Genomic DNA, 12,806 nt, shown 5'->3' with positions numbered 1-12,806 from the left:
CAGGACTTGCCGGGCCAGGCTAGCCTTCCCTGCCCTTTACTGCAGGGGACTCTAACGGGTCCCCCCACCTCGCCCCACGACAGCCTAGTCTCAGCGTGGTTGCCAAAGTGATTCTGCTGAAATAGACACTGGGTCACTTGAGTTCCCTGCCCAGCGTGCCCGACAGCTCCCATTAGAGCGCAGTCGCCCTCCTGGCTCTGGCCCCTGCCCCCCCCAGACTTCACTGGGGAGGCTTTGCCCCCTGCTCGTCCTGTTACGTCTGTACCACATCCTTGGGGCTCCTCAAGACCTTGTGTCCCCAGCTCAGGGTCTGGGCACCTGTTAGTGTCTCGACGTAGCTCATTTCTTTACTTTTCTAGGTCCCGACTAAACGCCACCGTATTGTGCCTCTACTGCCTAAAGCCAAGTCGAGCCCCTCCTGGCGACCGCGCCCCACGGCCTCGTCACTACCGGACACCCTCTGGTTTGCGGGGGTGATGGTCCAGCTCCTCCCACTGGAACGGAAGCTCCTGGCGGCAGGACCCCCTCTGCCGTGTCCTGTGCAGGACGTGGGACGGTGCCCAGCATGTAGGAGTCTCGGTAAACCAAATGCGTGTGCAGTGAGTGACGTGACACAGGCAGGAGGCCGGGGTGCAGCAGCAAGGGCAGCATCGGGAGAAGGGAGACAGGCGGTGAGTTGGGAAGTTCAGGCCCTGGGTTCCCACTCGGGCTCTGACTGTCATTGACTCGGCAGGTGAAACGGCTACAGGAATAAGGGAGCCCAAGTTCTTCCCCACTTATGGCAATCTGGCTCATGCTGTGAAGTTCCTACTTTAGAATTAGTTCCACACAAACGGGTGCACTGAGCTGATCCTTGGGGGAGATCTGGTGGGCGCCGTGGCCCCCTGGGACATGGGCCTTTATCCCCTGCACTTCTGAGCTGGAGAAACGCGTACCTGACAAACATAAATGCACCAACGGCAGTTGTAAATCGCGCCTGTAGGATGTGCCATGAGAGGACGTGGAAAAGCGAACCTGTTAGAAGTGGTTCAGTGGTGAACACAAGGCCCCCAGCACGGTGCCCTGTGAAAAGTGGACGCCTTGAGGGACTGGGTCCCTGAGGTAAGAAAGTGACAATGTAACAACGCACAGGACTGTCTCCAGAATTCCAAGACGAGGAAGCGTGTTGTGTGAGCTTCTAGTGGGGTGCGCTGAATGAGATCACCCTGCACCAGTGAGCTTGACCAGAGCGGCAACTGGAGAGTGCTGTCCACGGGGAGGACGTCCTCGATTCCACAACAAATTAGAGAGGCAGGAAAATCAGGTTTCTACTCTGGCTTTGCCTCTGCTTCTCACAGAACCTTTATAGTTAACCTTTTATGTGGCGGAAGACTTTCGGCACAACCCTTTCATGTTCACTGGTCCATAACTGAGATGGATAAATCATTTTCAAATCTGGAATGTGCGTAGAGTCTTGACCTCTTGCAGTGACACGTGTTTCTCAAGTGCGCAGAATCAGCTGGGCTGAAATAACAAGACTGTTTTTCTGGGTCTATCTTAAAATAGAAGAGATTTAAGTGGGTAGCCTTTATTAAGTAATACACAAATCATTTGTTTTTTGTCATTAAGAGACAGCAAGACTGATTCTTCTTTTCCCCTTTTTAACAGGCTTTCCAAATTAAAAAGCATACCGTTTTATAAAACATTTCATAAAACACAAAGTTGCGCAAAAAAAAAAAAGATGATCTTTAAGTTCTCAAGTGAATTCATTTACTGACTAGGCACATTGGTGAGTTGACTATTCTTAAGCAGTCCATAATTAGAAGGGAAGTTCCTGAAAGAGAGGAAAATGAAATGTATTTGTATACATCAAGAAACAATTATTTATGCCCTGTTGGGAATGGCAGAGGAAGCATTCACGCCGAAACTTAATAGAAATCAGAATATTTGTAGAAAACAATGCAGAACAGAACTGCAGAAGTTCAGGACGTAGTATCTGTGAGCAGTAGGTAGATGAATGATTAAGTACTATAGTGATGATCAAAATACTGCCCGTCGTGACCCTGAGGGGTCTGCTTTCACAACGACCCTGACTTTCTTCACATGGAACTTCCAGTATTAAAACGTGCGGTGACTTCTATGGATGCACAATGGCACCATCTCTGCCTTCCTGTCACCTGAAAACAGGCTCAACTTTCGGATTGTTTAAAATTTTTTTTATTAACTAACACCAAACAATATAGTTTACGCTAATTACAACAAAGTTATTTCAAAGCCCAAGTGGTAATCAGAAGGAAGACCCCACCCCCCGGACCTCATTACAGTGGAGAAGTGGCCCCTGCTGCTCACACTTCTCAAGCTCTGGTCCCAGGGGCGGGCCGGGACCCCCTCGTGGCTCCCTGTGACATGGCCCCCCAGCATCTCCCTCCACTGGCACCGCACCTCATGCTCCACACCTGCTCACCTGTGCCCAGACTCAGGGCGCCCCTTCCTGCCATGGACGGTGCCCGCCTCCCGGCCCTGCATCTGCCTGTGACACGATCCTCCTCTCTGTCTGCTTTTGACTCAGCTCTAAGACCCTCTGCAGGTTTCTCCTCCTCTGGAAACCCTTCCCTCCTGACCCGTCTGCAGGCAGAGCGGGGACCTGTCCACCTCCCCAACCCCGTCCAGCCTCTGGTCCTGCGCACAGTGCCAGGACCGTGGGCCTCGGCCCTGCTCGGGCACCATGGTGCGAGGACAGGTCAGACACACCGCCCCTCTAAAGGCTGCTACTTTAGAAAGTAAACCGCGAACAGAGTGATTCTGTCCATGAGGGCAGTGCTTAGTGAATCAGGCCACCTCCTGGCCGGCTGGATGGCTAAGTGCTCTAAGCTACACGGACGGACGGGCTTGCTCCTGACCTGGGGGACCCCCCCGCGGGCTGAAGGACAAGCTGCACAGGCAGCAGCAGCTCAGAATTAGGCGCTGGCCGCGCAGGCCCTACAGCCAGCGCCCTCAGAGCAAAGAGAGAGAGATCCCGAAGAGCTGGAGGCTCTGGATTGCCGGAGGAGAGGAGAAGGTGGGCAAAGACATGGGGCGGAAGGGCCAGCTGGCGTCTTGTCTCCCAGTGAGACCGTGGGCCCAGGACAGAGGCCTCTTCCTCCCTGGTGCGTCCACAGTGCTGAGCGCAGGGCCTCCCACAGAAGGGCCGGCCCTCAGAATCCACCTGCTACTGTGAACAGGTTCCCGGAGTGCGAGGAGACCGACGTGCATTTGAGGAAGGGTTACAGGACGCATATTTGCAGCCGAGTGCCCAGAGATGTCCTCACGGGACCCAGGGCGCCCGCGAGGCCTCATCCCCTCCCACAGGGATCCAGCCCACCACGTGCCCACCACGTGCTGCCTGTTGGAGCCCCAGACCACGGTGAACCACTCTTTGGAGACGAGCTTTCTGGGTGGCAGGGGCGCCGGGCACAGTACCAGACAGTATGGCACTCAGGGCTCCAGTTTCCTTCCGAAAAGCAGGTTAAGATACTGATTACCTCTACCGGGAACCATCTAGTAAGAACTATTACAATGTGATGGCTCAATAAATCTACTGTAGGACCTCACTCTGCAGACGCACACAAGCGTGCACGGGGCCAGATGAAGGGCCGCACCGGCCAGCTCGCCTCTGACGAGCACAGAGTGCTGGAAGCGGGCCGCAGGTCTGCCAGCGGTTGTTTAAATCATGATTCATCATTATTATTCAGCCAATAAAAACAAAAACACAGCTTTATAGTTTAAAACGACAGTAAAATCCAAGATGTACTCCAAAGTGAAACATGGGAGGTAGAAAACTGTGCTGTTCTCTATGTAAAAAACAGTAATAGTCAGAAAAAAATACGCTCTGCCTATGCACAGACCATCTCTGACAACTATACAAAGACCCGACGCGAACAGGTGCCCCCGGCGTCTGCGGGCAGGGCGGGAGCGAAGGCCAGCTTCCCGCCGCGCACTCTCGCTGGAGCTCTGCCTTCGCACCGAGCGCGTGCGCCGCCTACCATGACAAGGCCGTGTTTTGGTTTCCCAGCGCCACGTTTCTCATTGAAAACAGCCAGTGGCTACAGAGCATCCCATTTCCACTGATAAACCGAACTAACCGAAAAGGGCTCAGTGTCAGTGCGGCAAGAACTATGGGTCGTCTGCTCCTCCATTCGTCCACTTGGCCGCTCCCCACTGAGCACTGTCATCCCTGCTGTGACCCCTGCGCTGGGGTCGGGTGAAAGGTCCGACAAGACATGGTTCCGTCTGGAGAGAACCTGAAGTCCTGCAGCTGGTGAGGAACACAGACACCAAGGGGTGAGCAGGGGCCCCGCTGTCCCCAGGGCACGTCCGGGGAGCCCGTGAGGAGCGGGGGCCGTGGGAGGGGAGCAGCGGCACGGGCCTGCCAGCTGTGGTCAAGCGGCTTCTACGTCCACGTGTGTGTGAACGACAGCATTTAATACCCAAATGGAAGGATGACTCTAGGTTGATTGGATGAGGCCAGCGGCGTCCTGGCCACTCTCCTGTCCTGAGAGACGCTGCACTGCCCCCCTCACCTCACTCTCCACGCACCTGACGGCTGACTCACTGGGGTCCGCACGGAAGATGATCACATGCGGGTGGTGGGTGCAGAGGAGAGGAAACGGCCACGCCTAGGACCCTGTCGTGCAGATTCAGAGGGCGCTGAGGGCCCCCCAGGAGGGACTCTGTACCCAGGCCAGATGTGGAGACCCTGGGCCAAGGAAGACGTCCTGAGTGAGGCGACGCTTCAAGTCTGACCCCCACGTTGGACGGACCAGTGATGACTAGCTAGAGTGTCAAGGGCTGGTGAGAGGAGAAGGAGTGGGGTTCCCGGCAGGGAACGGCACAGATGTCCAAGCCCAAGAAGGCTATTCCACAGCGAGGCTGGAGCAGAGCGCGGGGGGCCGGGAGCAGTAGGGCGGCGGCGGCGGGGCAGGCGCGGGGCCACGCAGGCCTCACACTCGGACGGAAAAGCACTTCAGCGATCCACGCAGATCGCTGAGCGAGAGCTGAGGTTCTTGGAATGAGACTCCCATTCACAATCAACTACAACTGGACAGGACCTGCCGTCAGGTAAGGGGGGGACCTCAGATTTAGAAACTTGCTGCAGCCTCCTCAAAGAGGGGCACTCGGGCAGCAAGGGGATGCTGTTAGTTTACGTGTAATGATGGATCTTCCCGCTTCCATCCGTACAATATAAATCAGTGTAGACGGCACATCAATGAAACTGCAGATACGATTTGCATAAAAATAACAAACTTCATACTCATCACATTATACCCTACCAAGTGGCTTACGTTGGTTAGTTAGATTTTTGACTACATTTAAATTTTTCTTCAAATCATCATTTTAAATTCCGGGACGCATCTCTGCACAGTGACCAGAGTCGCTGTCTACCTCTGAGTGAGACTCCCTGACTTGTACTACTCCTCAGAGAGTGGCTTTTCTTCCTTTCTGGGGCTCTGCCAGCCACTCCCACCCACTTCTAACGCTGCCTGTTAGGAGTCACACTGATCACACCGGCAACGTCATTCTTTCACATTCACTGACTTGAGCGAAACACTTAAGCTGCCGAACTGTGCGAGGAGATAGAACAAGAAGATGAAAAGATGAGGGCCCCTGTTTTTAAGGCTCTCACTGTCTGGCTATTGGATCAATAACCAGTGCAAACAGAGGCTGTACAAAGTTCCTGTTGGAACAGAGACGGAGAAAGACACCATCTCTGCCTGGGGACGCGGCCGGCCGGCTCAAAGGTGAAGAGGGTGGTATATTTCAAAGTGGGTTTGCTATTTAAGCGTCTCAGACCTACAAGACCCTTCGCTACGTGTCCTTGCTGGGGCAGACAGCACCTTCTCGTTTTGTCTAACTAGCTAGCATAACTGAAGCTTCCTAGGTAACTGTGCTTTCTTCTAATTCCAAATACTTACATGAAGCAACAAACAAGAACAAACACCTTGGTTTGTGCCAGGCATGCTTCTAAACTTCACAACAATACCACGGGAGATGCTGTGTCCATTTTATGGATGGGGAAACTGCAGTCTAGACAGAAGTTCAGAGAGGTTAAGTAACTTACTCAAGGTTACCAAGCTGGTAAGTGACAGAGCTGGCTACGGATGCTTCCGAGAAGGCCTTCCCTAGGCGGTTCTCTTCCCTGGTCCTTGCACCCCTGCTGGCCCCTCCCCCACCTTGGATCACCCCGCCTGGCACCTGCAACCTGACCCTCTCCCACGCGCCCACATCTGTCACAGCCCCACTGACGCCTCCCTCCCACCTCCCCAGCCAACGGTCAGGTCTTCCAGGCCAGGAGCCAGTCGTCACTGCATCTCCACCATCTGCAGGGCAGCAGATGCTCTGTCAATGTGTCTGAATGAACACTGATACTGATCATAACTTGGGGTGTCTTGTTCCACAAGGAACAGGGTCTTGAGATTCCAAACCTAAATGTTGCAGTCAGAATCTCTCCAGGAAGGATTCTAGGGCAGAGTGGACAGACAGAGGAGGGGACGGTTCTCAAGCACAATGTCTAGCCAACACTCAGTGTCGTGGGAGGTACTCTGAGGAATACGAGGGCACAATTACCCCTGCCCTTAAAGGCCTGTAGTCTACGGGGGAGCGAGTGCTAGCCCAGGGAACTGACAGTGAGCAGCTCTGACCCCAGTGGGTGGTTCAAAACTGGCCCCACCAGTCACAGGGCCTGGGAGCGCACACAGTGACTTCACCTTCTGAAGCTTAAGTGTCTTCTCTTGCAAGGTGGAGATGACGCCTACCTTCCAAAGTTGTGAGGGTTCCATGAAACCATTTATAAAAAAGGATTAAGCACATGCTTGGTCACAGAGATAACCTGTGACCCATCCGAGTCCTGTGACAGCAACATGAAAATGAAGTGCAAACGGAGCAAGCTATTTCAGGGGGCGCACAGGAATTGTGGTGCAACAAAGAGGGGGCACGGTTTCCAGGGGCAGAGGCATGGGGACAGCAAGGACTGGTGTGTCCATGTGAGTCTGAACCACCTGAATGCAGGCCCACGACTCACAGATCTTTGTGTCGGGGGTAGACCTTGCACTCGGTGAATGTTGTCAAATGAGAAAATAAATGATCCCTGAGGGGGTAGACAAAAGCTAGAGGACAATCTGGGAGCGATGTGGCGTGCGCTTGGGCCGGGAGCAGACTGCCTGTCTACAGCAGAGCCTTCCTGCTGAGACAAGGAGGGAGGGGGCTCAGCGGGGATGCGCCGAGCAAGGGAGCCCCGAGCTCCTGTCCCAGAGCGTCCCTGGTGGCTCCTGACCTTCCTGGCTCACAGCCCTTTTTTCTAGTCCAAAGGAGCTAGAAATGAAAATAAACATACAATTGAACAATTCCTATGAATTGGCTCTGAAGACCCTCTGAGGGTTTACCCTCTAGGAACTTCTCCATAATTTCTCATTGAAGAAACTTACTATTCAATAAGCCAATTCCTAAAAAAAATTTACTTATTAAATAGTGAAAAAAATTTCAATATAACATCACACATTGAAAAAAATGTGTTATATCACATTCTCTTTCTGCACAAGAAGAGAAGCACCAAAAAAAAAAAAAAACAAACAAAAAACCAAAACACTTATTTTGATTTATGAGAGTGAAGAGAACTATTTTCTCCCTAAGAGTAATTTGTTTCAGGCTAATTCTGGCAATTAAGAAAAAATGCTCATTTGTTTCCCATGCATATTAAACATCTGTATTCAACTTCGACAATTAAACTTCACAGAATTGCGTCACTTCCAGGTTACAGAACACACAATACCATCTCCCTCAATGCTTTGTAACAACGGCAGGAGACGGGCATCCTTCCCACTGCGCTGGTGTCCGAAGTGCGGCTCGTCCAGGGTCACAACAAGGGACGGAGCTCAAACACAAACACTCCCCAAAACTAAGACCCTCAGGAGCGTCAGGGCCGACGCGGTGTTTCTGACGGTTTAGGAAAAAACAAGAGGATCTGGAAACTGAGGCTAAATTAAGTATACTTTTCATTCACAGATCCCTAGATTTTAAATTTTAGAGAAGATACTTTATATTTATCTCATTAAAGTAGCAATACTTTGTTTTGCAAGACTCAGAAAAAAAACCGGACACACAAATAAGACTTTTCACAGACCTAACACAGTACTGTCAACAGTTCCCAGCACACCCGTGTAATCGTCTGCCTGTGCGCATGCGCAGCCTGCTTCTAAACATGAAATTGGGATCAGAGTCTCATTAGGTTTGGGAAAGTGCTTTTTCACTTGCTACGTTAGAAAGTGTTTTCATGTTGATGACCAGGCTGTTTACAGTTTTCCTGGCGAAAGGAAAGGAGTACTTGCAACCTGTGAGGCCCTGAGCCTCCCAACTCCGCAGCTGAAACAGAGCTGACACGTCTGACTCGTTTACATTCAGGAGGTTAATGGGCCATAACCGCCAGCGCTGCCACCGGGAACAGCATGGGAAGTTCTTCACGTGGCCTGGGACAAGCAGGGCATCAGCGTCACCTCCAGAGCACATCAAAGCAACTGGGACAAAAGGGGCTGACTTACCTCCGTTCGCTTGAGGGGCACAACTGGTTCCTTTGACTTTCCAAGACGGGTGGCCTTTCCTAACAAAAGAAGAGACCTTTTTACTCAAAGAGAAGGAAATCCCTCAAGAAATAAAAATTAAACATTTTACATAATCTACAATTAAAAAAACTTAAGCCAAACGATTAAAGAAAAACTTTATTAAATATTTGTCAGTTTTAAGAAGTGCCCTCAATTACGGATCAAATAATGTATTACAAACAACTAGTTATGAGGTTTTACATTTGTTTAATAGGGAGTAATTGGCCCCAATTAAACTGACTAAACTAAGGCTTTTTAGATTACTAAAACAAATTAAACTTTTTAAAATGAGAATTTAGGTGATCTTAAAGCCTTTCTAAAATGGCTAATGAAACTTGCTAAGTTGTAACCTCCCTGGTTTTATTAGTTATATTAAGATAAATTAAGTGAGATTAAAATCTTATTTGATTTATTTACCTTTGAAAATGAAGACCGTTTAAGGGTTACACATCCTCAGCCTTGGCGAGTGCGACCTCAATAAGTCAGAATGTCTTTAAAAGCTTTGTGCTTAGTGCTTCCAGCAGGGAGCGAGGTGTTCATTAAGGTACCAAAAGTCTCATAAAAAATCCAAAGTTGCACTAGTGAAAAAACGCTCAACAAGATGAAAACTGATCACATCTTTTTCAGAAAATCAGTAGTTATTTTAAAACCAGTTTTTAAACAAGATTTGGTTGTGCGTAGTTTTAACGTGCCACTCAAGCAGCTTGATACCATTTGGACTCTTTAAACAGCATTTAAATCTACGGTGAGTATATAATGGTACATTTAATTTTAAACCATGTTTTAAAGAAGTTGTACAATGTTTAGTGTGACCCTTTTTTGACAAGCGTTGTTAAATGAATTCTTTCCCTGTTTACGGCTATTTATGAAGGCCTTTTTAAATAAGAAAAACATGAAATTGTTAGCTCACACACACAAAATTTCTTTCAAAAGTTTATTTAGTATCAAGCAAGAGGAGACTTTGCTTAACACTACAGAACATTTCAAGACTTGAGTTACAAAAGAATACCACATTATTTGCACTTATAACTGGCTTCCCTTTTTACGCATGTTGGCAAGAGAAAAAAAAACTAGCATATGGCTCAAAGATAAAATAACTAAATTTCTATGGAAACCTTTAAAATGAAAGGTGAGGCTTATGTTAAAAGGATGGATTAACATATTTAGTAAACCTATTTTTTTTTGTTTAACACTAGTTAATCAAAGTTATTTTTTTCCTTTTGATGACCTATTTTTTCATACAGACTGGAAATAACAAAATTTTACATGTCTTTTTTTTTTTCTTTTTCTGCCCAGGTTGATGTCTCAACAAAGTAGTTTTAAGTTCCATCCATTCAGATTTTAAGCATTTTGATTTATTTAAAAAGGGATTGTTCATAGAAAAAAATTACTTTGAACAGTACACAGGACTGGTGGAGATTGGCTATTTCACAACATCAGACAGTACAATCAGTATCTGCCGTATGGCTGGTCTCGGTAGACGCCCTTGGCTGTCCGCGCTGAAGGTGCCTTGTGTCTTGAGTTAGTCCACTCCTCTTGCCCTAAAGTCAGCAAGACGAATCACAGTTAGATCACTGCCGTGGATCCCGCTGGCTTCTTCTGCAGAATCTAACTCAGCCCTGAACCAATGAGAGATGTCACACTGAAGATATACATCCTTCATGTACTGAAAAACCCAAAGGAATTCACTTATAAAGAATTTCAAACACAACGGAAAGTGGCCATCTCACCAGTAAAACCTATCGGCACGGGAAGGCAAGTAATTTTTGTATCTTAAATGGCAGCCAACTTTGCAAAAACTTCCTTCTGGCCACCCTTTTAACAAAAGCTCACAAACTCAAGTGGTAAATTTAACTGCTTTCTGCTAAACATGTGAAGACATTTACGGCTGGGAAAGAGAATGGGAAAAGGGTCACCTGGATTTCTTCTAATAGCAAAAACAAAGACACAGGTAAAAATCTGTGAAGGCAAAAGGAGAAAAAACTGGAAAACAAGATGGGAATGGGCAGACTAGGAAGGGGACTCCTGCATCGCTCTTCAGAGGTCTTTCCATAGAAAGAGTGACTCTGAGTGGTGCTGGGTGGAGATCTATGCCTCAAAAGCGCTTCCTGAATAGGAAACAAGCTTAATGACATAGTATCAAGTTGCACTCATCCTAGTACAGAATCTATACTGGTATTCTGTAAGATAGGACATCTATTCATCCCTATCTCCCCAAATTAAACACCTGTTCAACCTCAGACTGTCAGTGAGGCAGCTACAGGCCTCTGACAACAAACAGTTAACACCTCTGCTGCAACACACAGCAACAGGAAAGCCACGTGTCCACAGAGACCAATTTTAAAAAGCTGTGAAAGAAAAATGCTTAAAATGACCTCTTCTTTGATACAAACATGCAATCAACGTCATTCCCTCAAGCTAACTTGCATCAATTTAAGTAGACAGTACTCAGCAAACCAAGGCATTTCTCTTAAGCATTTGTTACAAATAACAACAAAAAATCTAAGGTGCGGCCATCAAGGCTTGGGGCAGGTGATAAAACAAAATGCACTTCAAAAGGAACACTGGAAAATGGTTTTTCAGTTTTGTTCAGAGAAATGTCACAACACCCATTAGCTAGGATCCTGATTCACTGGCACTGGGTACTAGCAATTCATTAGAGCTTTGCCACTGACTGAAGCCTTTTGTCCTCTTGATGTCTCTGCCCTGAGGCAAAGGAGCTTCTTCCTATCATTAAGTTGCTGCTGACAATTCTTTTAATTAAACCTGTTGTCCCCCTGCACACTGAGACTCTGGACATGGATTCCGGCACCTGGACCATCCCACTGGATTAAGGGGGGAGAGCGCTCTCCCTGGGGGAGCCGGATGTCTCCTCCCTGGTTCAGTGCTCCTGGAACCTCGATGGAACGACTCCCACCGTAATGGTTTTAGAGGATCTGAGGTCGGGAATAAATTAAAATATAAAGACGGGGGCAGCGGAATCATCGCAGGCCTGTAGCCTCAACAGTTTCATTTCTCTTTACTGTCAAGAAGCAAAGACACTCCAAAGGGACCCACTCTATCGACTGCCTGCAGTTCAGCAAACTGTTCAAGTGAGAAATCAGCACGTGGCAATCAACCCAAACGGAAAATCTCAACTCAGAATCTGAATTCCTGCAATTTTCTGCAAGTCTTCCGTCCTCTTTAAGTATCCAATTTACTCTTATGGGGCTTCTGAAACTAGCTAGATCAGCAGAGACGAGGTGAGAGGGAGCTGCTGTCACAGGCAGCACGTCTAGGTCAGTCTCCCCGTGGCTAAGATCCTCCCAGTGTTTCTGTGACCTTTCTATTTGCGGCTCCACTCTGGCCACACACTCACCGTAGGAATCGTAAGCCTCTTCACTGAGTCCGTGTCCATAATCATAGTAATCAGCACCACTGTATTGAACAAGAACAAAACAAGCGGAGAAAGATGAAAACAGTTAGGACAAACCAGCTTGGCGTAAGTTTAAATCACAGCCGATGAAGTATTCTAAAACTTAGAACTAATAAAAGGACAAGGCTAAGAACTGAAAGGAATCCCCACGGAAAATGCTGAGCTCTGACACAGAAGCCTCAGACCGTAGGATTACCACAGGCCCTGCTCGTGGTCCCCGACTGTAGTTCACAATAAATGTCCGACATCTGAACCCCAGCAACTGGCCAGGCAGCACAGAGCGCGAGCCTCTAGTGCTCAGGGGATGCTGAGACGGTCTCTGCCCTGGAAGAGCACGCGGTGTGAGAGGGCAGACATGTCTGCAGTGGACATCAGTGTGTGTGCCAGGAGCTCAGGTGGGGCTCTGCGAGGTCCCACGGGCGTGGGTGGAGGAGGGGGACAGCCCTGGCTTCTTTCCAACAGAGGCAAAGTTCCCAGATGGCAAGGACGGCATCTCTTTAACCTTCCCTCCCAGGCAGCCGCACGCGGCGTGACCCTCGGGGACTTCACTTTGCAAGAAAGTAACAAGCAGGACCCAGGTGAAAGGTTCACTTCCCCGGCACCATCATGCTTCCATCAGGCGGTGGCTGGACCAGCACGGAGGACCCAGTCACCGCGCCCGCACCGGGGCTGTGAGGACGGAGGCTGGGCACACCTGTACTCCACGGCACGGCTTTCCTGAAATACCGGGAGGCGGGGAGGTCTGTTACCAGGGCCATCTTGTAGATACAGCATATCTGAAT

At 49.0% G+C, this 12,806-nt stretch overlaps 1 protein-coding gene across 4 annotated transcripts in view; it reads right to left on the bottom strand.

Moving 5' to 3' along the window:
• Positions 1-1,532: 1,532 nt before the first annotated feature.
• KHDRBS3 (KH RNA binding domain containing, signal transduction associated 3) overlaps positions 1,533-12,806 on the bottom strand; it is a 145,768-nt gene continuing 134,494 nt past the window's right edge. For 2 of the 4 annotated variants that reach the window (XM_072949756.1, XM_072949757.1), the window contains exons 8-9: positions 11,968-12,026; positions 9,530-10,150 (exon numbers count right to left, since the gene is read on the bottom strand). In XM_072949756.1, the coding sequence (XP_072805857.1) occupies positions 10,059-10,150; positions 11,968-12,026 (151 nt within the window). In that variant the 3' untranslated portion in view covers positions 9,530-10,058. Of the gene's footprint in view, positions 1,814-5,930; positions 6,043-8,549; positions 8,609-9,529; positions 10,151-11,967; positions 12,027-12,806 lie in introns of those variants that run through there. The other 2 variants (XR_012064247.1, XR_012064246.1) reach the window with 2 other exon arrangements.

The sequence above is a fragment of the Vicugna pacos genome, chromosome 25 (genome assembly GCF_048564905.1).
Source record: "Vicugna pacos chromosome 25, VicPac4, whole genome shotgun sequence".
Classification (NCBI taxonomy): Eukaryota; Metazoa; Chordata; class Mammalia; order Artiodactyla; family Camelidae; genus Vicugna; species Vicugna pacos.
Note: the sequence above shows the minus strand (reverse complement) of the source record. Positions and strands in the feature narration are given on the sequence as shown.